The sequence below is a fragment of the Bos indicus x Bos taurus genome, chromosome 8 (assembly GCF_003369695.1).
Source record: "Bos indicus x Bos taurus breed Angus x Brahman F1 hybrid chromosome 8, Bos_hybrid_MaternalHap_v2.0, whole genome shotgun sequence".
NCBI classification, from domain to species: domain Eukaryota; kingdom Metazoa; phylum Chordata; class Mammalia; order Artiodactyla; family Bovidae; genus Bos; species Bos indicus x Bos taurus.
Genome location: NC_040083.1, coordinates 98,661,477 through 98,686,006, shown reverse-complemented (window position 1 = coordinate 98,686,006; position 24,530 = coordinate 98,661,477). Strand labels below are relative to the sequence as shown.

Sequence of the window (24,530 nt, the reverse complement as noted above, 5' to 3'; positions counted from 1 at the left end):
AGACAACTGGGAAATTACCAAAAAAGGAAAAACAAAGTCTTATCACCTAAATACAACTTACTAGTACATTTCCTTCCCCCCACCATGAAATAGATATAATCCTGTCATATGTATTTATTGTATTTTGCTTTTTCCTTAATAATATCTTAGGAATATTCTAAGTTATGTAGTCTTTATTTAAAAAAGCCTGCTTTAATGGTTGCATAACATTTTATTGATTGAATCATTCAGAGTTAACCACGTCCCAGTTATTGAAACTTTAGGTTATTAATTTTTCAAGGTCCTAAATTAGACTGTGATGAGGTTTTTTTACATTTAACCCTTTTTCAGAATTTATCATTATTTAATAAGGTCCCAAAACAGAATTCTCAAGTCTGAAGCTATAAACATATTTTAGACCTGAAGAGTATTTTGACAGAGATGATCAAAATAAAGTAGGAGGTAGTTTTTTTCTGTCTTTTGTAGTAACCATATCAGTTCTTTTTTCTTCACTCTCTGGGTTACAGCTTAAAGTCATTTCGTTTTGTTTTAATTTGCCTATATATTTTTCAAGGTTCAAGTTATTTTAATAAAGTGTCGGTGCTCGCGTCTGTTCTACCTTATGTATTCCTTCCGTTTTTTGTGCGTGTTCTATGAAATGTGAGTTTATTTGAGAGTTTCTGTGTCAGCTACATTGATGGTTTGTGAGTACTGAGTCGTTTAGTTTTAGGGTGGGGAAGAACTGAGGAGGGGACTCTGGTTCACCCGTTCTTCTGTTCTCATGTCTTCCTGTTTCTTCCTCTGGTAATATTTTTTTCAGCTAGACTTCTCAACTGTGTGTAACTCTGGACTAGGTTTTAACCGTCTGTTACCTAGGTTATTTCAGCAGGGTCACACTTCAGCTGCCTGCCTTCTTTTTAGCTTTCAAAAAGTTCTTGTGGTAACAAGCGTATTTTCATAGGTTGTAATTGAATCTTTTGACCTGCTTCTTTTTGGAAAGCTTCCTTTCTTTCTCTCTCTCTTTTTTGGCCATTGTATGAGGCTTTCCAGATCTTTGTTCCCCGACCAGGGATCAAACCCGGCTCCCCTACTGCCGTTCCCTTCCAGGGATAGAAGTGTGGCAGTCTAACCACTGGACTGTCTAGGGAATTTCCACTTGTTTCTTCTTTTCTTTTGTAAACATTAATCTATAGAGAAAACTTTGAAGAATTCCACAAGGTGAAGCTCTTAATTGAAATCCATGGCTTAAAAATTGAGTATCTTAAATATCTTTATGCATGCTGTAGCTTTTGAACTTAAATGAAACTGTATTTATGTATTTTTTGTTAAAGATATTTAATATCACTGCATGGGATTTTAATAATAACAATAAACAAATCTGTTTATTTCAAAACCTGATTTATCAAGGAAGAGGAAGAGAAACTATGCCCTCTTCTGTTAGCACTGCCAGCCGTCACCCATGGTGTTCCCACAGCTCTCATGCTATGTAGAGGCTTGCAAGTTTTGTATAATTGCATGTTTATTTCACATGTATATATTTTACAGCTGTGTCTGTATTTCATTTATTTAAGATCTGGACCTTGGTAGTTGGCTATGTGTTGGCTGTTTCATTCAAGTGGAATGCAAGCACTGAACGCTACTTGAGAGCAATGTCAATTCCTGTCTGGATTATATTGCTTTTTCATTTAGGTGGGTCTTTTTTTTTTTTTTCCGTAAGAAACTCTAGCTTAAGGTCAGCACCGGCTGACCATGTGAATCAGAGCAAATTTTTTGAAGTTTTACGTGTTCCATGTAAAATTCTTTAGTCATTTGAAAATGTTCTGGCTTAAACAGTCATTAATCTTGAATGAAAATGTTATACTTTAAGATATCTTTTAATTATATGGAATGTCCATTTAAAAAAAATTCTTTTAAGAATAAATATTGATATATTTTAAAATGTAGAACACACTTGGACTATCCTGGCTGTTTCTGAGTGTCTTACTTAAGGAAGATATAGATAAGCAGTCAAAAATGATAAGAGGTGCTCAAAATCATGTGAGAGGAACTATTAAGGGAACCAAAGATGTTTACTTTCCATAACAGCAGAGCACTGGGGCTACAGGGGAGAGGTGGAGATGGAAAGATATCAAATATGGAAACCTATTTCACGTATTTGAAGGATTCGGTGAAAGAGTGGTTTAAACAGATCTCTAACCATTTGGGGCAAGTGTCAGAGCAAGGAGTAGCTTCAGAGAGACATGACTCTGTTTAACGTAAAGAATGATCAGTGTCAAAGCTGTTCAAAGTAATGAGTTCCCTGTTATTTGAGACTTTTCACTGTTAGCTGAGAGACAGCTAGGATGTTGTACAGTGATTTTTCAGGGACTGATTTTCTTTAAGTCTTAGTATATGGAAACGTCAAGTTCTAATTTAAAAACAAAATTCAGTAACCTAGAGTAGTAGATAGCCTATTAGAAGTAGTTTTTAGAGCTGCCTATTGTTAGGAAAAAACTAGAGTTGATTGGAAGTATGTCTTCGCTCAGAATCTGATAAGGAACAAAGCATAACTTTCTAGATTGCTGACTTGGAATGCTAAAGGAATTTCTCAACAAGATCCCCTAATATCTGTTGGGATTCATTTTGAGTTTGGGGAAGGTAGAGGAGGGAGGTTGGCAGGTATGTTCCTAAGGCTCTAGACCAGCTCAGGGAAATGCAAATGGCTTTGATCCTTGGCCACTTGTTAGGTGACATTAAAGCTTTTTGCCGTGCTCCTTTGGGCCATTCCACTCTTTCTGGAGAGGTAGAATTCATACCCAGCTGTTTTCAGGAGTGCAAGTCAGACACCATGACTTAAGGTTCTGTGCCTGATGCAGGTCATTCTGGGGTTAGATGTGGGGCTTGATGGTTTTAAGCCCTGAATATGCTTTAGAATGGACTTGATTCCTCAGGAAACATGCCCCTTAAAGGTAGACTGGCACATCCTCATTCTTTAGAGCAGGGCTGGATTTCCTGAGAGGAGCCCTGAATTGAGGTTTCAGCTGTCTGGTGGCCTTAAAAATTTTTTTTTTCCCTATGAGACTATTTTGTTGTTCATATATTTTGCCAAATTGTTCTGTCAGTCTACTAAACTGAGTTTTTTAAAGGCAAGTGCTAGGTTTTTATTTCACTAAACATGTTGATTCTTAATAATTTGCAGCATCCTTGGCTGGCGCGTGGAGAATTCCAGTATTCCTGGTTATTGTTTTCCTGATGTCTGTGGGCACCCTCTATGAAAAACAGAATGGAAAAGAGTCTTCTGGTAAGAAATAGGGCATACTATTAATATTATTCTTAAGAAGTATTTGGGAGAGTAACTTTATTTTAAAAACATGCTGTGATGAACTGCTTTATTTCAGTGGTGTTTTCTGAACAGAAAATAAGTTTGTTTAAAATATTTAGATAGTTAAGCCATGTCTAACCTCCTGTTTTTGCATTTTTAATTGAGGTTTAATTCATGTAACATAAAAGTTAACCATTTAAAAGTGGCATTTAGTACATTCACAGTGCTGTGCAGCTTCCATCTAGTTCGTTGTCATCACCCCCCAGGGAAGCCCTGTGCCCATTAAGCAGGTAGCCATAAAGTTGGGTTATTTGAGTTTTTTTTTTTTTTTGCTGTAAACTGCCCTCTTAGAAGTGCTTTTGTATCCCATAAGTTTTGATGTGTTGTATTTCTGTTTTCTTTGGCTCAAGATACTGTTTGATTTATTCTTTGATACATTGGTTAACCAGAAATATGTCACTTAATTTTCACATGTTGTGTTCTGTCTAACAAACCAATGCCAGATCCAAGGTTATGAATATTTACAGTCCCTGTAGATCTTGTATCCTGCAACTCTGCTGAATCTGTTTATTAGCTTGGATAGTTTTTGTGGCTTCTTTAGTATTTTGCACATGTAGATCGTTTCTCTGCATAGTTTTACTTCTTTTTGCATTTGGATGCCTTTTATTTTTATCTTGGCCTCATTGCTCTGGCTGCAACTCCCACTACACTGTTGAATATACCATGTTGTTTTAAAGATTATTTTTGAGATACCCTGGTTGCAGGTGACCTTTATCTAGACCAGTCTGTTAAAAATAGTAATCACAGGGCTATTTGTGGCAGTTCCGTGTATTTGTGCAGTTACTTTATAGACGTTTTTAAAATTAAATCACCCTTTATTATTTTATTTGATAGTTGAGTAATGTCTGACAGTTGTAAAACATCTTTTGTTCATATTTGTGTAGAATTTTATAATAACTACCTGAAACAAAGAAATTTTACTTATCTCTGTGACAGTGGAAAATTGGAAAGATTCTATTTTATTTTATATTTTACTATCTACATTTTCTTTTTTCAACCTGTCTTCCTGTGGTTATCTGTCAAAGTAAACTTCCTGTTTTGGCAACTGCTATAGAAAGTTTGGTGGTTTCCACATGTTCCCCTGGTAAGCTTGGTCTCCCTTTTCTCCTTTCCCTAGTAGTGATTCAGACCGCTCTGCTTAACCCCGTGACAGTTTTTTCCTTTTTTTTCTTGTGGCTTTTTTTGTTTTTTTCAACTGAGGTGTATGTGACATATGTCATTATGTTAGTCTTAGGTGTACAGCCATGGCTCCATGTTTGTCTATATCACCACATGAATCTAGTTAACATCTGTCACCTTACGTAGTTACCAAAAATTATTTTGTGTGATGCGGACTTTTAAGACCTGCTCTCTTAGCAGGTTTCAAATCTACAGTAAGGCAGATTCACTTTAGTTAGTTAAGATTAACAGTAGTCACTGTGCTGTCCATTATATCTCTGTGACTTATGTATTTCATAAGTGGAAATTTGTACCTTTTGACTCCTTCACTCATTTTTCCCACCCCCCACCTCCAGCCCTGGCAGCCGCCAGTCTTCTCTGTGTCTATGAGCTTGCTGTTTGATTTCAGATTCCACATATAAGTGCGGTCATACAGTATTTGTTTTTCTCTGACTCATTTCACTTAGCATAATGCCCTCAAGGTTCATCCGTGTTTTTGCAGATAACAATATTTCATTCTTTTTTATAGCTGAATAATATTCGTGTGTGTGTGTATCATATTTTCTTTCTTTTCATTCAGTTCAGTTCAGTTGCTCAGTCGTGTCCAACTCTTTGCGACCCCATGAACTGCAGCACGCTGGGCCTCCCTGTCCATCACCAACTCCCAGAGTCCACCCAAACCCATGTTCATTGAGTCGGTGATGCCATCTAACCATCTCATCCTCTGTGGTCCCCTTCTCATCTTGCCTTCAATCTTTCCCAGCATCAGGATCTGTTCAAATGAGTAAGCTCTTCATATCAGGTGGCCAAAGTATTGGAGTTTCAGCTTCAACATCAGTCCTTCCAATGAACACCCAGGACTGATCTCCTTTAGGATAGACTGGTTGGATCTCCTTGCAGTCCAAGGGACTCTCAAGAGTCTTCTCTAGCACCACAGTTCAAAAGCATTGATTCTTCTGTGCTCAGCTTTCTTTATAGTTCAGCTCTCATGTCTATACTCGACTACTGGAAAAACCATAGCCTTGACTAGACGGACCTTTGTTGGCAAAGTAACGTCTCTGCTTTTTAACATGCTGTCTAGGTTGGTCATAACTTTCCTTCCAAGGAGTAAGCGTCTTTTAATTTCATGGCTGCAGTCACCATCTGCAGTGATTTTGGAGCCCAGAAAAATAAAGTCAGCCACTGTTTCCCCATCTGTTTGCCATGATTAGTGGGCCCTTACATTGTTTCTGAATCTTGGCTATTCTAAGTAATGCCACAGTGAACATGCGGGGGGTGGGGTGCATGTCTTTTCAAGTTAGCATTCTTTTTTTCTTTAGATACATACCCTAAAGTGAAATTGCTGGATCGTATGATAGTTCTGTTTTTACTATTTTGAATACAGTTTTGTCCCTTTGACTGCTTTTGTCCAGGGCTAAGTAAGTATTTTATTGCAATTATATGAATAAAGTAGGTCTAACCAAGGGTTTCAGATAGGCTTTCTCTTGTGTAAATTCTAATCAGCTGGTGATGGCAGCCTAGGGAGCTGTGAGCACAGGGTTTCTAAGACCCAAGTTTTGAGCTTGGGAAAACAGACTATTTGTGTGATTATTATTCTCCCACATAAACCTGGTAGTTGTGCCAGTATGCAAACCAGATTTCTGGTATTTGTATCCTAGCCTGTTACAAGAAAGGAAATCACAGACACAGAAAAATGTTGAGAGCAGATTTGGAAATGTCAGTTTTCCTTGTTTTGCTCACTCATTCCAGCCCAATCAAGAATAGGTTATTCTTGATTTAGAATCCTTTTATGGACTTCGCATTGGAGGAGAAAATGGCAACCCCCTCCAGTGTTCTTGCCTGGAGAATCCCAGGGACGGCGGGGCCTGGTGGGCTGCTGTCTGTGGGGTCACACAGAGTCGGACACGACTGAAGTGACTTAGTAGTAGTAGTAGCAGTGTAGATACTCCTCATCATAAAATACGTTTGTCTAACTTTTTTTTTTTAAATCTCTGTATACTTTTCCCCTCCTGCCCCTAGAACCTTGTTTTTTTAGGCATCAGAACTCAGGCCATGTTGGGACAACCTTTCTCTTTTGTATAGTCCTCTCCCTCCTGTAGATGTCACTGTAATATAGTTGGGCGCGGGGATGCCTCAGTGTACTGCCAGCACGTGCGTGTATTCCTTCTACTGTCCCATTGTAGGACTTGCTCTTGTATCTTCGTCACCTGTGTGAGCATTTTTCTTTGTGTCTTCTGAGCTTTGACTCTTGTTCTTCTTTAAAATCTGTGGTTCACTGGATTCACAGAATTAATCCTTTGGATGTCACCAGACTTCAAAGCATGAATTTGTTTAGGGCCCAGATCCAGAAAAACTCTTCTTATGGATCATTTCTGAGTTAGTTTCAGTGGTTCTTTCTGAACCCAGGGGCCCTACTCAGTGCTTTTTTTCTTAGACCTTGTGGGCACTGACTTGATATTTCTTGGAACCCCAAGATAACGTAGGGAAAAAATGTTACGTGTCTATCATATTTTCCAGTGTACTATCTTTTTTAATCCACAAACAAAACAACCCCCATCCTCAACCTTACAAAATAAGTTATCTACATTTTTTTGGGTGTAGACTTTTAATAATAGGTTAACTGACTTGCCCATAGTCTCACAGGTGACCCCTCGAGTTAAAATTTGAACCCAGTTCATTGGCTCTCACCTACTTCCCGTGTTCTTTCCTTTCACCTCTGACAGTCATCAGTCAACCTGAAACAGTATGGACTGATCACTGAGTGCTTGTCTCTCTCGCCCTCAGTTGCAGGTGCCCGTCCCTTCAATCTTCATGTTGGCCCCAGTGGCTCACCGCAAGTATAGCACCTGGCTTCTCTGCCTCCTAGGTCTCTGAAGTCCTACCTGGCAGAAGCCTGGGGTCCAGCTTTGGTGTGTTCCCTGGGCCTGGGAGAACAGAGGACCATGGGCAGTATCGCCTCCTGTGGGTGAGGCCCTGTTAGGCTCCTAAAAGTTGCCATCTCTCTTAATTTTCTTAGTATTCCAGTGTGATTAGTATTATGTTTGTGGGACTTCCCTGGTGGTCCAGTGGTTAAGAATCTGCCGTGTAATGCAGGAGATGTGAGTTCAGTCTCTGGTCACAGAACTAAGATCCTACATCCTGTGGGGTACCTAAGCCCATGCTCTGCAAGTAGAGCCTGTGCACCACAACTAGAGAATCTGTGAGCCCAAAGAAAAGATCCCACATGATCCAACAAAGATCCTGTGGGCTGCAACTAAGACCTGATGGAGCCAAATAAGTAAATGAATATATTTTTTTAAAAGTATACTTGTTTTACTGGAGAAGGAAATGGCAACCCACTCCAGTATTCTTGCCTGGAGAATCCCATGGACAGAGGAGCCTGGCGGGCTACAGCCTCTTCATGGGGTCGCAAGAGTCAGACATGACTTAGTGACTAAACCACCACCACCACCATACCTGCTTCACAGATGAAGAAAGTTGGCCATTTACTATGAATATGAGAAGTACTTCTTCAGCAGCTAGGCAGACAAGCATAAGATGTATCTTTAATACCTGGACACCCAGGATGAGATGTTCAGGCAGTTATACGTGGGCCTGCTCCTCCTGGGATTGCTCATTGTTTATGAGTGACCAGAAATAATCTTGATAAGGAAGCCTTCCTTGTCGCCTTGTTGGGGATAGCATGTGATATGAAGAAACAAGTGTTGTCCAGTTAAGCCCAAATAGGAAAAAGAAAAAGAGCAAACTAAATTTTCTTACTGCTTATCTGTCCTTCTTCAATTCAGTTACATAGACCTGGGAGATACTCCGAATGGTCCATATCCAAGCCCTTATTACAGTAAAGTGGTACTAGAAGCCATTGAGGAGGAGATGTATTTTCCACACTTGTGATGGAAACAGAAGCCGTCTTCAAGGGAAACTTTATTTATATGCTGGGATGAGTTTACTTGATATAAAGGGCCTCCTTCCAGTAAGCATCTTTGGAGGTATTCCCGGAAACTTCAACTAGCCCTGTGAAAGAGAACAAATTAGATCAAGTTTCTCCTTATTTAGACCAGCTTCCAAACATATTTGCCTCTGTTATTAAAAAAGCAGTTATTCTGCCCTTTGTTGATTTAGCCATATCTACAGATATCTGAACATGTGATGTTTTTCTTATATACCAGACCATGAGTTTCTGTCTGCTGGTGCTAGGCTGCTAATGTGGGTGGCCTGCTTATTTAGATTTGTGTGGGTTCCTGCCCTTTGGGCCTCCAGTTAATACTGGCCCAGTCCCTGGGTGGATTGACACTTGAAACCTTGGATGCTCTTTCCTTTCTTTGTGTAGTCCTTGGGTCTCCAGATTATGTTCCCTCCGTCTGTGTGCCTATTTTTAGCTAGGGCTTTTTTCCCAGTACCATGACTGCCTAGATTCTCAGTCCTGGCATTCTTCTGTCTAGTTTATCAATTCTCTGCCCAAACCCCTGGTGTTTTTGAAGTGCAGAAGGATAGTGCTAGACAAAAGTCATTTAAGTACATATCTATTTGATGAGTAAGAGCAGTTGCCAAATCTTATATCCCTGATTTTCAAATCTGCTGATTTTCTGTGTGTGCTGTTCCTTTTGCTCCTTTGTGAAGTTTCAGGCATTCTGAAACTTTGCTGAGTCCTTTGTGTGTTAACTAAGATGATACTGCATTGTGTTCATTAACTTAGCTAAGATTTATTAAGTATTTATTGTATATTTTAGTGACATCAGCGAGCTGAAGAAAGAGTTTTTTTTTTTTTTAAAGAAAGAGTTTTTAAGCCATAGTTGTGAGGGGTTAATCTGTTGGTCTTAACTTTTCCTCAAGCTTTTTAGTGCCGATTGTATGTAAGATGTTTTGCACAACTCAGTGTGGAGATCTAAAAATGTAAGGATAAGACTTAGGGAAATGGCTGTGATATCAAGCAGAAAGGGGATGAGAGGTGCAGGCAAATACTACAGGAGTGCTAGTGGCTTTGCTTGTAGTTTATCCTGTTAAAGCCAACAGTTTTGATACAGATGATGGTCACGGTAGTATCATTTATTGAGTCAATTTCTCTTAAGTCCTGCCTACCAGGCATTGTTCTAAGCATTTTTTAGGTATTGTTTCAGTTAATTCTCACATGAGATAGGAATTTACATAGGCTGCATTTGACACTTGAAGAGACTAAGACACCTAGATCCTAAGTAGCCTGCCTGTTGTCATCCGACAGATAAGGGATAGGCCTGAGGTTTGCAGCTGGGCCGTCTTGTTTCCTCACTGTGACTCAGTCACTGAGCTGTCCGGCCTCCGTGTAGTCAGTGTGAGCCCTTCCGTCCCCGGCTCCCATTTCCTCCCGCATCCCCCTGTCTCTCCGCTCTCGGCTCCCATTTCCTCCCGCATCCCCCTGTCTCTCCGCTCTCGGCTCCCATTTCCTCCCGCATCCCCCCGTCTCTCCGTCTTATCATTGGACCCTGTGTCTCATCCTCATTAGACTTCTTAGAGTTCTCTGAACAGTACACTCTGCTTGTTCTTGCCTTTGTGTCTTTACACTTGTTTTTTTTTGTCTTCCAGGAAAACTTTTCTACCTCTGTCCTCTAAGAGACCAGCTTCTTCGTTTCTCCACAAGATAAACTTGTTCTGTCGTCTGTATCTGGCTACCTTATGTAAATGGATTTCAAGGGTGGCATCTTTTACCATTCTTGTCAGATAGTCCCTTTGGAAACTCTTCCCTGACCTCCCAAGCAGGGGTTTCTCTCCTTGATGCTCCTCAAATATTCTGCACTTCTATCTACCTTAGCTCTTAACATGCGGAATCATAACTGATAGTTTAGTGTGGGGCTGAGCGTGAGAGTGCGATTTAGTCTCTCATCCCGGCACGTAGCCTAGTCACCTGTTTGGTGAATGAGTGCTTGTTGTTGTTGTTTAGTTGCTGAGTCATGTACAACTCTTTGGGACCCCGTGGACTGTAGCCCGCCAGGCTCCTCTGTCAATGGGGTTTCCCAGGCAAGAATACTGGAGTGGGTTGCCATTTCCTTCTCCAGGGGATCTTCCCTACCCAGGGCTCAAACCTGCATCTCCTGCATTGGTAGACAGATTCTTTACCACTGAGCCACTTGGGAAGGCGACTGAATGCTTAGCGGGAGTTGAGAAGTATACACCAGTGTACAAATGCCTAAATGGGGTGGGTTTCTTCAGCTGAACTGAAAGCCCGTATTTGAGGAACTGAAGATGAGCTTGTTACTTTGGAGCTACCTAACCATCAAGGGACTTCTCAGTCTCTCAAAGATGAGTCACCACTTCATCTTTTTCATCTTCATTTTTTTTCATCTTGTGAAGGGTGGGTGTAATGATTGAGGACCTGGGATTAGTCTTCAGTCTCATGAGAGAATTCTTCGAGTTTTGACTGGAAGCATTTCTCCCTTTATTTTGCTGTCCCAGGCCATGAGTCATTAGGTGTTCCCAACCTCTGCTCTTAAGTGGAGCCCAAGAAATCTCTTGTGGGCACCCAAGAATCTAAGACCTCCTAGTCTCTGGTGTAATCAGTTTGTGTTAAACATTTCTACTTGACAGTCTAAAAAGCACTTTGGTATATCTAAAATCTCCATCCATTTCCCACATGTGGTCTGTCTGATTGTAATCTGGAATCTTGGGGGATCATGGTTGAATCCTTAATTACTTCATCACCAAATCTGGTCAGCGTTGACCATCCCTTGTCTCTTCAGTGCAGCTGCTTTCCCGGCTTCTTCCCTGTTAACCACTGCAGAGCGTGCTGCCATCCTGTCTTGCCTGTAGTGTTGCAGTGATGCATCTTCCTGTACCTCCTCCTGGTCGTCTCTAATCCGTTCTTGATCAAACAGTAAGAACGATCTTTTTGTATCCCTAAAACTGATTATTTATTTACAGAGTTGGGAGATGTGGTCATAAAAGGGCAACATAAGAGATCTTTACAGTGATGAAACTTCTGTGTCTTGTATCCATGCTGACACTCTGATTGTAGTAATGTGCTGCAGTTTTAAAAGATATTACCATGGTGGGGAAGGGGACTGGATAACAGATACACAGGATCACTCTGTATTTTTTTGTAAAACTTCATGTGACATTACAATTATCTCAATAGTATTTCAATTAAAAAAAACAACTCTTCACTGCTTTCCTACTCCTTTGGGATAAAGACTAAAGTCATTTAGTATGGTCGTCTGTAACTTTCATCAAGCCATCTCTGTGTTCCAGACACACTGACTGTTCAGAGTCTTTAGCATGCCAGCTTCTTCACTTACAGCCTTCTTATTTGCTTCCTTCTGTCTAAAAGATTATACTTCCTTTGGTTAATTCCTCCTCATCTTTTGTATATCAGCTTCATTTTTACTTCTTAAAGAAAGGCTTTTCCTAATTTTCCAGACTAAGTCAGATTTCTTCAGTTAGGAACTCATAAAATACCCAGTATTTTTCCTTTGTGGCAGTGATCATAATTTGTATACATTTGTTTATTTGTGTGGTTCTTTGATTCGTATTTATTTCTTTCACCTAACTCCTTTGGGGCAGGGTCTGTATTTTTATTCTCAGCTTTCAATACAGTGAGTAATGGAAACATGTAAGACATGAAAGATGCTGTCTTTCTCTCTCAGCCCTTTTTCTCTTATTGGCATCAAAACAGCACTTTAGATACCTATGCCAGGAGAATAGGTCCCAATCCAGATATCTAATTTATGCTTTCTTCCCAGATCATAACTTTGGATTTCTCTTGGTTTGTCTAAAAATAAGCCTCTTTCAGGTTATGAAGACATTTACTAGAGGAGGGATAGGATGTGACTGAGCAAGATGAGTGCTCTTGCTCCTGAGGGCTGAATCTACCAAAGAGCCATCTCAGGCATGGCCTGCTTACCTCTGGGAGGTGGCCAGCCTTGGATTTGTTGGGTATGTGAAGTTTATCTGGAGCTGTAATTCACTGACCTTCTGAAAGTCATGGCTCTTTTCATTGGCCTGGCAGAACTTTATGTTGTCACATTGAATATCAGCCTACTGAAAGGTCCCAGCTGTATGAATGTGGGCGTATGTATGATTTGGTGACTAAGAACCCTTGTTCCTGGTTGGACAATGGAATTCATACCAACTAGTCTAAATAGAAAGAGGTATTGGTTAGTGTAAAGAATTTGTACACACAGAATTTTTGGACCGATCTGGCAGTTGAGCTTGGACCTGACATGCAGAAGCAGTGCAACCAGGAGAAGCGCTCAGCAACACCAAGGACCGTCTGAGCAGAAGTGCCACATAGTGTCGCTACTGCTGTTTGCCACAGAGTCGGAGACCAGACGGCAGGACCTCTGGAACGCCTGCTGAGTTCCTGCAGGAAACCATGTGTCTCCATGACTGTGTGTGACATGAGAGCTTCCAGATCACAGCGAGTCGCTGAAGGCTTCCACGTCGGCATGGGCGTGCCTCCCTGGTATCCACTGCATCACAGGTGGAGCAGTGGCTGCAAAGGAGTCCAGGCAACAGTCTTTAGCTTTCCAGTCTCTAGGGTACAGGAAAGCACACTGGAGCCAGGTGTTGGGTGAGCTAGTCTGTGTTGTCTGCCATAGCAACTTAAAGGCTGATCGTTACAGACAGACCTTATTGACCGTAAATGTTTTTTTGGATCTAGGTTAAACTTGGTTTACTACCTGTTAGATACTTAACACGACAACCTAGATTGTGAAACAAGGTGGTGGTAATCTTTTAGATTTTCAGGTGGTAGATTTTGTCTGTGATGAATTATGGACTTTATAGATATTAAGTTGACCCCTGAACCATGTCAGGGTTAGGGGCAGTGACTCCCCCATGCAGTCAGATATCTGTGAACTCCTATCTCTGCTTCAAAAAGGAATTGATAAATGACTCACCCAAAACCAGGAAGCTGAAACGGTTTGGGTAGAATCGGAATTCAAATCCTAGTTCCACCTGTGATCTCTCATTGAACAAAAGCTTTTCCTGATACTTAAAGATCTGTAAAATGAAAATACAGATATTATAGTTATTGGAAAAAAATCCACACGTATGCGGACCTGCACAGTTCAAACCCATGTAGGTCGAGGATTGACTGTATATGATTTTGTGCGATACCCATACATTTGCATATTCAGTCATGAAATGTTATTATTGAAAACAAGTATGGGCTATTTTGGACTTCCCATTGGTGCTAGTGGTAAAGAACTGCCTGCCAGTGCAGAAGACATAAGAAATGTGGGTTCAGTCCCTGGGTCGGGAAGATCCCCTGGAGGAGGGCATGGCAACCCCCTCCAGTATTGCGTGGAGAATCCCATGAATACAGTAGCCTAGTGGGGTACAGTCCATAGGGTCTCAGAGAGTCGGACATGACTGAAGCAACTTAGTATGCACATGGGCTATTCCATACTGTACTGCTGCTGCTGCTGCTGCTGCTAAGTCGCTTCAGTCGTGTCCAACTCTGTGCGACCCCATAGATGGCAGCCCACCAGGCTCCCCCATCCTTGGGATTCTCCAGGCAAGACACTGGAGTGGGTTGCCATTTCCTTCTCCAATGCATGAAGGTGAAAAGTGAAAGTGAAGTTGCTCAGTCGTGTCCGACTCTTAGCAACCCCATGGACTGCAGCCTACCAGGCTCCTCCGTCAGTGGGATTTTCCAGGCGAGAGTACTGTGCTAGGAGCTAGTAATACAAAGGAAACTAAGTCTGCATTCAAGAAGCTCATAGACTTGGTATGGCAGTGTTTTTCAGCAGAGATGTGCGTTAAAATGAACCTGTGAAGTTAAAGCACAAGTGTGGCATTTCGTGTTTATATCTACTATCTTCCACATGCACCAGCATCAAGTTCCCAAATGAGAGAGAGAGAGTCCAGAAACTTGCATTTTTAGCAGACTTTACTACTGATTTTTAAGCACTGTCTCTTGATGAAGAACCAATGGTCTAGTGGATCACTAATAACCATTTTGTTTTATTGCTGTTGAAAAACTAAGGACTGTTTTTCAGTTTACAAGTTATTTTCCTTTTTTTTTTAATTGCCTTTAAAAAGCTTTATAACTGCATGCTTGTTTTACAGGAGCAGAGTTACCAGGACAAGTTATCTCCATGGCAGCTTCTACTCTAGCAACCTTGGCCATCTCTATCACAGGGTATGAATCGAGCACTGAGGACCACACCTCTACCCAGCCTGCAGGTGACTGGTGTTGTGAGAATGCCTTCAGAATCATTCTGGAAAGTGGAATATACACAGAACATAAAATTAGGAAAGACACTGGCATCACAAAATGCTGCTTACTGGTCCTTCATTTTTCGCTCTGGTTCCTATTTTTCTACTTTTCCCTTCTGTCTTTGTTCTCATGTATCACTTTTTTCATTCATTTAATTATGTATCTTCTTAGGTTTCTTACCTTGATTCTTCATTCTTTCCTTTTTTTTAAAGGGCTTTTCTTATTTTTCTTTTGTCATTCTTTCTCACTAGCCTTTCATTTTATTTTCCTTTTCTTAAAGACCCATTTACTTTTGTCTATATTTTCCCCTACTTAAGTCCTTTAATTTGCCATTTTTTATACAACTGTCAGTTCTCCTCCGTTGTTCTGTTTTGCCCTGTTTGTGTTGCATTTTTGGTCATTGTTCCTTTTCTCCATCTCTTTCTTTTGACTTTTATTTTCCATCTTCCAATAATTCATTTCTCTGGCATTTTTTGCTTTTCTTCTTAAAGTTTGCTTTGCATGCCTCTTGCTGTTAGTACATTGACTGTTTCCCATAGCACAGAATCCTCTAATTATTTTGGACACAGAGCTCCTGTGGGATCCAGCTAGTAGTTTTATACCAGCTGTAAAGTCATACCATACGCACACAGAATTCAGGAGTGTAAAGGCCTTGTCTGTCTGTGCCAAGAGGCCCATTACTGCCAGAGGTTTGAGAGTTAAGGAATTGTTTTCATGAGCTCTCCTGGAAGAACTCACTTTAGAGAAGTCTTGAAAGAAGGGATCAGCTAAGAAGAAGGCATTTGGGGGAGTAGGAAAACTTACTTTTCTTACACATTAAATTACGTTTTCAGAGCAGAGAGGGGGTGATGTTTTGGTTATGGACTTACTATTCTTATGAATATCTGCCACATTCAGCAACATGAAGTTTCCAGATTAGAAGACATTCAGAGAGCAGATAGAAGCGTATTATAATCAGCTTGATGTTTAGCCCCAAACCTCTGGGTAGAATGTTAGTTTTCATGAGATGAGCTGACTTAAACATGGTCCTGGTTACATCAGTAGTAAAAATGTACTCACAGCTAAGACTCATTAAAAAAAAAAAAAAAAAACTAAAGAAATTATAATAAAGCACTCACAGGGCTATTGTGGGGTTACTTATGAAAATTATGAAATAACAGGGAAGGCATTCTTAGAATAAAGACTTAATGAGTACCTTCTACGTGTCAGGTAATATTTTTTTGCACTAGGAATTCAGTGGAGGGGAGAGCAAGACAGACAAGGTCTTATTTCTCTTGGAGTTGGCATTCAACTGAAGGGGAGAAAGTGGGAACGGTTCTGAGTGGAAAAGGATACAACTGTGTAAAACTGTATAAGGAAAATGGGGCAAAGAGGGCATTGAAATTAGGGGTGTTCATGTTTTGTTTGTTTGTTTGTTTACCTAGACTTTAAGAAATATAGTATACTTTTATTATTAACTTTTTTTAATAGAAGGCAAAATATAGGTTTAAGGATCTTACTCATTTCCATCATTGTGATGTATTCTGAGTAATAGTGAAATATAGCAGTAGTTGCGTTGTTAGAAAGCAGTGCCTTATGAAATAATTCAGTGTGTTATCCTATATTTGAAGATTCATTCACCCCCAGCAACCTGTTATTTTTTAATATCTCATTCTAAGAGAAAGATATGCTTCAAAGCCCTGGGTTCTTGTAAGAGCAGCTGGTCCCATTTAGATAAAATGATGCTGAAAAGCCATATTGTTTCAGAAACACATATAAATACATCTACAATAAAGTTTAAAGAGAAGGGATTTTTAGATAAAGAATTCTGTATGTTAATATTTATTGCTTCATATGGTTTGAGTAATTTTCATGGGCTAATTATAATTCTGTTACTTTGTCATGTGTTTTTCTTTAGGTTTTTTTAATCTAAATGGTATTATATATATATATAAATAGAAATGATAAATAGGTCATAAAAAACTTGAACAGTGTAAAATGTATAAAGTAAAAATAAACCATTTCTCATACTCAACCCTATCTCTTAACAAACTTAATTTCCTTAGATGTAAACACTGTCGGTGTTAATTCTCCACACCCTTTTCATTACATTTGCAAGCATACATCTGGGTCTTATTTTCTTTTTTAACCCAGTGTAATCATGCTATCTTAGTACATCTTGAAGGCTTAAACCAGGCTAGCCTAGCTAATTGCTAATTGCTCTGTATTACTATTTATTAATGTGGACCAATATGTGGGTGATTTTTTTTTTGCTTTCCCTCCTCAGAGACAGAAACCATGGACAGAGGAGAACCCCCTCCAACACTGTCCTCATCTTCTTCACCTACCTCCCCTTCCCCGCCCCCGGGCAGACAGAGATCTGAAGCTGGAACGTTTCTTCGGAAGAAGAAAACTAGTGACGTCTACTTTGTGTCTCTCCTTTGGGCCATCGTTGGAGTCCAGATCTGGTCAAACCTGTGGATTGTACAGTTGCTGCCCGTGCCTATTGCAGGTAATTGGTTAGTGATGATCTTGTCTTGCCTTTGAAAATTTTTTTCCTTTGATTTGTGGATTCTTTTTTTTTTTTTTATGTTTGAGATAATTTTACTATCTTTTTAAATACAAAGGGGGAGTAGGCTGTGAACATGGTGGCCCCCACAAAGTTTTTACAATTGTAATTACCCTGGACTTATTCTCGAGACCATAGGAACTTTCTTCCTTAGGACCTCTCCAGAGGTTTAAAAATGCTGATGAAAGAGTTGTTGACCTGGCATGTAACCCTGAGCTCATGGTTCAGAATAGTAAACTGTAAACTGTTAGATTACAAGGCCAGGGCTAAGGACACAGAGCTCCCTGGAGTTAGGGAAATCCTAGTGGCTGGGACCAGTTATCTAGGGTCCAAACGTCAAGAGAACCCTCACAGATAAGTAGCACTTCCTTCTAGTCCCTCCTCCTTCTTAGTAGGCTTTTAACAGAAGGTTTAACGCCTATTTAAAGGGAAACCACACTACCCCCCTGCAGAGAGGTACCTTCATATTATAGTTTGAATAGTTCCTGCTGAAATCATGTAGTGTACAGCTGTTTGTAACAGCCCTGGTCACTACTGAACCCTGGTGAAAGATTCAAATGTACAGAGCAGCAAGAAGAGAATTAGAAATACAAATGAAAATGTTATCCTGTGGGGGTATAAAATTATGATGTGTATGGAATACCTTCTACTTTTCTGGTCAGTACACATCAAACATCTAAGGAGAAGAACAAAATTTGGCACGAGCAGCTATAATAGCCAAAGAGACAAGGACTGGTCAGAGGTTAGTATGCTTTATCCTAGACGGTACAGTGTGAGGGGCCAAGATTGTAGTCAGTGAAATCCTCATGATCAAGGTATCTAACGTTTATATGGGCTTTGAATCTCTGACCCCTTCAAGGATTCAGACTTCACAGAGAAGGTGGGAGATAGGTAGGTGGGGATTGTGTGGAAAGTGTCCCAGTTCCATCAGTCTGGAATATTTTGAACTTTCTTCCTTCCCTTGTCCATTAAACAAAAACAAAAACAAAACCTGTATCTTTATTTTAGCACTCGCTTTCCTGTTTTAGGAAGGTTTTGTGAAACTGAAGCTGTTTGTAATCACTGTCTCTTGTGTGTGTGTATTTCTCACCTTCTTTGTAGTCTGGGTGCTCAAAAAGCTCGTTATTCACTTTGGCGTCGTCAACTTCCTGGAGAAGCGCTGCTCCGTGTGGTGGCAGGCGACAGAGCACTTCCTGAGGGAGCGGCAGCAAGCCCTGGCCCCGTGGCCAATTATCGGGCTCGGGAAATTCTTGCTAAAAGTTGATAGCAAGGTATTGTAGTTTCATAACTTGAGCTGCTTTCAAATAGAATTTATGTATTTCGTTGTCTAAAAGATTCCATTTTATGGTATATTAGTATTTACATTGTACTTGCTGATAACACATTTAATGTCTAACTTTGATGAAATTTAGAGTGATGGATGGGATAGATGTAGTTTGAATAAGTGTTGTGTAAGTATTTTTACAACTTAAAAACGAGGGAAAAGGAGCACCTAGTTCAACTCTCATTTTATAAGGACCAAATTGAAATCTAGAGGGGTTAAGTGACTTGCCTAAAATTATATAGCCAGGTGTAGCTCAGTTCAGTGAATACTTCTGGATAATTCTCATGTGTCAGAGAGCATAAGTTTTACGGAAAACCAGGTGAATCCTGGAAAACTAGGTACAGAAGCTCTGTTTTAGTGGCTAGATAGCAATCCATTAAAATTTAGAGGCTGTGCTAGTTTCAGAAGCTGATGTTAGGAGCATAGTCTCTGAATTCAAACTTTAGGTTCAGATCCCAGTTCTGCTGCTTATTAGCTCTGTGATCTTGGATGAGTTTTGTAACCCTTCTGTGCCAGTGAATATAAAGTATAATAGCAAGTATATCTCACAGAATGGTGGTGAGGGTTCAGTGACTTATTACATGTTTAGTTCCTAGACTGGGATCTGGTACACTGTAAGCTCCGTAAGTGTTAAGTGGTTGTTATAATTTGAGGGGAGAGGTGTGTATAGCATATAGTGGTAGTACTCAGCAAGAAATGACTCACTGTTGATGAGCAGTGGGAAAGGTGATACCACAGCAAATTCTGAAGCACTGCCAGGAGTTTATTAGACAGGCATGGCAAGAAGAGCGGGTAAATGGAGCAGTGTAGGGGTACAGGGACTCCCACAGAGTGAGTTCTTAGGGAACAAAGTGGGGTATGTGAAATGGTGATTAGTGGGAGACAGAGCTGGAGAATCAGGCAGGACTGGATCGAGAGCACCTTTTTGTGTGCTGTGCAAGCTGGACTTTTTCACAGGGCTAGTGACTACTTTTAACAGGTCCATCCATGGCTTAAGGCTGAAAAAACACTGTTGGATGAAGCAATGTAGATAGAGACAAGAACAGTGTCTGGAGTTCATGTGAGGGAGAGGAAGTCAAAGTAGGTGCAGGGGATACATATTTTTAATAGTTGGCTCGGTTGTCTTCCAGAAAGTTTGCTAGTTTTAATTCCCGCCTCAGGAGCATATGAGAATGCCCATTTCTTTGAACTCTTGCCAGTACTCGATATTATGGTATAACTGAAAGTCCATTTTAGTTTTGTAAAAAGAAGTATCTCTGTGTTGCTTTAACTTGAAAATTTTTAAAATAACAGTTGAGTTGACCATTCTTTTATTTGCTTCTTGGCTGTTTATATTTTTCTTTTTAAATTTGCCTATTTGTGTGTGTGTGTGTGTGTGTGTGTGTCTTTTGTGACCATGATACGTGGCTTGTGGGAATCTTGGTTCCCTGACCAGGGGTTGAACCTGGGCCCTTGGCAGTGAAAGTACAGAGTTCTAATCGCTGGACCACCAGCGAATTCCCTGCTTATTGTGTTCTTATTAATTTTTTTCAATTTTTAAAATAAGAATCTAGGACTTCTCACAGATTTCAACATGTTTATCCCATCTCCCTGATTAAGGTGACGTTTTATCTTATTAGAGCAGATTTATCACTTCAAGCTGTTTAAAGAGGGTGACTCTTATTACATCAGTTAATTTCTTTGTCTTACCACTATCAGATGGCATAAAAACGAAGTCCTATTTTCAGTGTTCCCATATACTTGTATTGGGAACACTTCATTTAGGAAAACCGTACAGTTGTGTTGGTTGAAATTCCAGGGGCATCAAAAAGTATTTGTTAAGGGGTAGTCTTGTAATGGAGAAGAAAATGGCAACCCACTCCAGTGTTCTTGCCTGGAGAATCCCAGGAATGGGGGAGCCTCGTGGGCTGCTTGTCTGTGGGGTCGCACAGAGTCGGGCATGACTGAAGCAACTTAGCAGCAGTCTTGTAAAAATTTGTCATTTTTATTCTAATTTATATGCCAGTCTGTTGTTCTTCAGGAAGAGAGACAGTAAAATGAATAAAACTAGCATTTTCTGTTATATATGATACATATCAGAATGAATGGCTATCACAAATTGAATATTTGGTCAGTTATAATTGATGCCAAAATTATGTTCTATGCAGTATAATAATATATCTGGGGTCCTGCTTCGGGGACTAAATCCATTTTCCATGTTTCTGTTTAATTTCAATTGATTGGACCAGTGTTGAGATGATCCATCTGGAGAAGGTTGTTCGAAGTGTGTGTCTAAACATGTGCTAGGTGTGCGTTAGGAATAGCTCTGCAAAGAGCGTTCAGTCATTCGGATGGAATTAAGCTTTTTAGTCTTTATGCTTTTTATATTACTAATAGTGCTTTAAATCTTATGTTTGCTGATTTTTATTTTATGTGACCATTAACTAGCATTAGTTATTATAGTGCTAAGTATTGTGAGGTGTAGGTGAGGTAATGTCTACGTGAAAAAACAGCAGGATATTGCATACAATAGAAAAATGCATGCCTAAAAAATTAGAAATGGAAGAAAATGCGCCTAATATGATCAGAATCTTAACTATGTCTGCTTTTTGGCCAGGTGTTCGCTGTTCCAAATGAGCATTGAAATGTTTTACTCTAGGAAATGTAAAATAAGTGCTATTTTAAAGCTGCAACTACAAAGTTCAATGAAAATGTAGTGTGTGAACAGGAGTTAGTTTACATAGGGACTGAAAATCTTTTAATGCATGGTATGTGAAAAATCTTAATTACCGCTTTGATCTTTGGAATTTGGTATGAAAGTTTAAGCCTGTAAACATTCAGGTTATCTTTATGTACTTTTAATCATTGAATTTCGAACAAAGTTTGTGGTTATCATCATTTCAATCGTGTGTCTTAAAGGAATACTACATTCACTTGATTTTGAAACTTTGTTAATGCATTTCAGTTTTTTTTCCAGTTTTTCCTGTGTCTGAGATAATTTCCTCCTCATGCTCTCAGTGACTCTCTTTTCTTTTCATACTGTTACTGCATTCTCTAATGATATGCCACTGTTCTTATCTTCTCTCTCACCTTTACCCCTATCCTCAAGCTCTGGCACTGGCTAAATAAGAAGGTAAATGAACACCCGGATGTTGATTTTTATTACTGAATTCTGTAACTTCCCCCCGTATCTCCGTTCTCACCCTGTTTCTGTTCATATGTCAGACTAAGTTTTTGTTTTTAAAGTGCTAATTATAAGCTATGGAAGGTCGTGAAGCACTAATATTGCCACAGTGCAATTTGCTGAAAACTTAAAGCTGTTTATTTAGGATGTGGATGGTATCTCCTTGCCCGAGTGTGTTGCGTTCTGTCTCATGGTCCTTCTTCCACAGCGGCCTCCAGACCTTTTCAGCTCTATAGTGTGGCCCCGCCTGATGCTCTCGTCTCCTTTGATGTGTGAGAGCATTTTAGGCAAAAGTTACTGAAAAGGAAAGAGAACTCTTTATGGCTACTTTTTCTATAAATAACACCACAGTTTTAAAAAAAGACTTGTGAAATATTTGTATGATTCTCTTGGCCGATAGTGTTTTTTATCTTTTTTTTTTTATAGCTAGTGTTTCAAAATTTTATTTTTTATCTCAAAAAACGGTGTAGTCATGGCCAGTGACATCTAATTTTATGTATTTCCCAAAATGTAAGGTTGTATCTATGGTCAGTGCCTCACATGATTGGCATGGAATTTTCAGTAACTTAAATGAAGCCTAATCCTCTGGATTAGGAGGATTTGGAGTACCATACCTTTGATATATAGTACACATACAGTAGTTCTGACAGTGTTATCAGATCCCTAGGGCAGATAGCAAAGATGATATCATTCGTGTGTATTATCATTAAACACAATAAGACCTTAAAAATCTTCAGTGAAAACATTATAGCAGGCCTTAAGAAAAATGTGTTACCTCTTAGAAATAGTTCAAAATGAGGCTCTTGGGTGTAAAGATTAGAGTTTCGTTCTTTCTGTTGAAAGAGAAGAAAGGGGAGACTTACTGACAGTGCTTATTACACTTTTAAACTTTGGATTGAAAATAAACAGTGTGTAAAATCAGCATACACACATACCACTGTGACCACACATACACATACAAACACACATACACAAATGGCTATGTGTACCTCTGCTCTACAAAACAAATATGAGTAAATGAGTTCAATCCTTGGCAAGTGATAGAGCTACAAAAATAATTGATATTTTCTTACTTTGATTAAAGTAGGTGGTCTTATGTATTTCCCCACTTTGTTTTTACTGAAATGAAATTGTTCTCAAGAGATGAGAGAAAGGAGAGCTAAAGTCATTAGGTTCAATCTGATTTAACCTTTGGTGACTTGAGTTAGGTTACCTAATTCATAGCTGACTAATTGTGAATTAGTTTTAAAAGATTCTCAAGGGATCAGGCAACCTTTTCCTTTTCTTTGATGATTCTGTGTAGCATAGGTAAAGTATTGGTGTAGAGTTGGACTAACTGCTTTAACTTCTGAGAGCCTGTGCCCAGGGCAAGCACATAAATAAGTTTAAGTCTGTTTTGTTACATATTTCATCCAAGGGCAGAAAATTTGCAGCATTGGGTATTGGTATTCCAAGTTCAAGTGCAGTGAATTAGAAACTAATTCAAGAGAAGTGAGGGTGAGAAACACGGCTATGATTAATTCAAATGTAACTGTTTCTTGAGACTTAGTTGTTTTATTTCTCAGTATTTATTATTTGCACTGAGACTGCTAGAATTAGGTTAAGAAAAACAAAGCAAAATAAAAATCTACACGTCCAGAATAATGAATAGAAAACTCAGTAGTGGAATGACAATTTCTTCATAACTTGATAAAGAAGGTGAGTCAGTTCAGAAGCCTCAGAGTATCTTTTGATATAACTATGTATTTACTGACATTTCTACATTAAAAAAAATGCATGCCCTTTATTTATACTTAAAACATTCAGAATGTCATTTTAAAAGTACTCCCCTTCTACTTTTAGAAAATAAAATCTCAAACCTAAAATAAACTGGGAAATAAGTGGAGCAGGGTAGGGACCGACAGGCAGTGTGGTTCCCCTTGGTTAAAGCAGGGCACAGCCTCACGGGACAGCGCCTCTGGCATTTCTTTACGAATTCTCTCCTTCATCCCCTGCCCCTTCTCCTTCGCTTCCTCTCACCACGTTTCTCTGTGTCTGTGAGTTGCAGTTTCCTTATGAGTCTTGTTCCATTCACTCTTTTAGGGGGTTCGTTTCCTCTGTAAGTTTTCTACCCTCTTTGATCGTTTCTTCTTGATTGGTCCTTAGTTCTCCACATTTTAAAGTCTTTCCTGTCTCTCTTTTCCTCTTTTTTTTCTCTTTCACTTTTGCTGTCTTCCTTTTTACCTGTTTTCTCACCTTATCTTAGCTGGCCACATGTAAATAGAAACCTCCCCCCGACCCCCACCATACACATACCTTTTGCTTGTGTATGGAACATCTTAAGCGATTTTATTTACAGGCATGCCTTGGAAATGCTGTGGGTTGGGTTCCAGACCACAACAGTAAAGTGAATATTGCAATAAGGCAAGTCACATGGTTTTCTTTGGGTTCCCAGTACATATAAAATTTGTTTGTACTATACGTAGTCTGGACTTCCCTGATAGCTCAGTTGGTAAAGAACCTGCCAGCAATGCAGGAGACCCGGGTTAGATCCCTGGGTCAGGAAGATCCGCTGGAGAAGGGAAGGCTACCCACTCCAGTATTCTGGCCTGGAGGATTCCATGGACTGTATTATACAGGTCCATGGGGTCGAAAAGAGTCGGACACGACTAAGTGACTTTCACTTTCACATACTGTAGTCTATTGAGCTTAATAGGTAGTGCAGTGGTAAAAAGTTGGTGACTGAGTTGGACACATGTAGTCTATTAAATGTGCAATAGCATTATGTCCCCAAAATTGTATAAACCGTAATTAAAAATACTTTATTGC

At 39.7% G+C, this 24,530-nt stretch overlaps 1 protein-coding gene across 1 annotated transcript in view; it reads left to right on the top strand.

The window, feature by feature from the left end:
- TMEM245 (transmembrane protein 245) overlaps positions 1–24,530 on the top strand; it is an 83,683-nt gene that overhangs the window by 7,327 nt on the left and 51,826 nt on the right. Inside the window, exons 2-7 of the mRNA XM_027550456.1 lie at positions 1,551–1,668; positions 3,158–3,259; positions 14,537–14,653; positions 16,954–17,178; positions 18,337–18,506; positions 21,648–21,671. Coding sequence (XP_027406257.1) covers positions 1,551–1,668; positions 3,158–3,259; positions 14,537–14,653; positions 16,954–17,178; positions 18,337–18,506; positions 21,648–21,671 — 756 coding nt within the window. The remainder of the gene's footprint in view (positions 1–1,550; positions 1,669–3,157; positions 3,260–14,536; positions 14,654–16,953; positions 17,179–18,336; positions 18,507–21,647; positions 21,672–24,530) is intronic.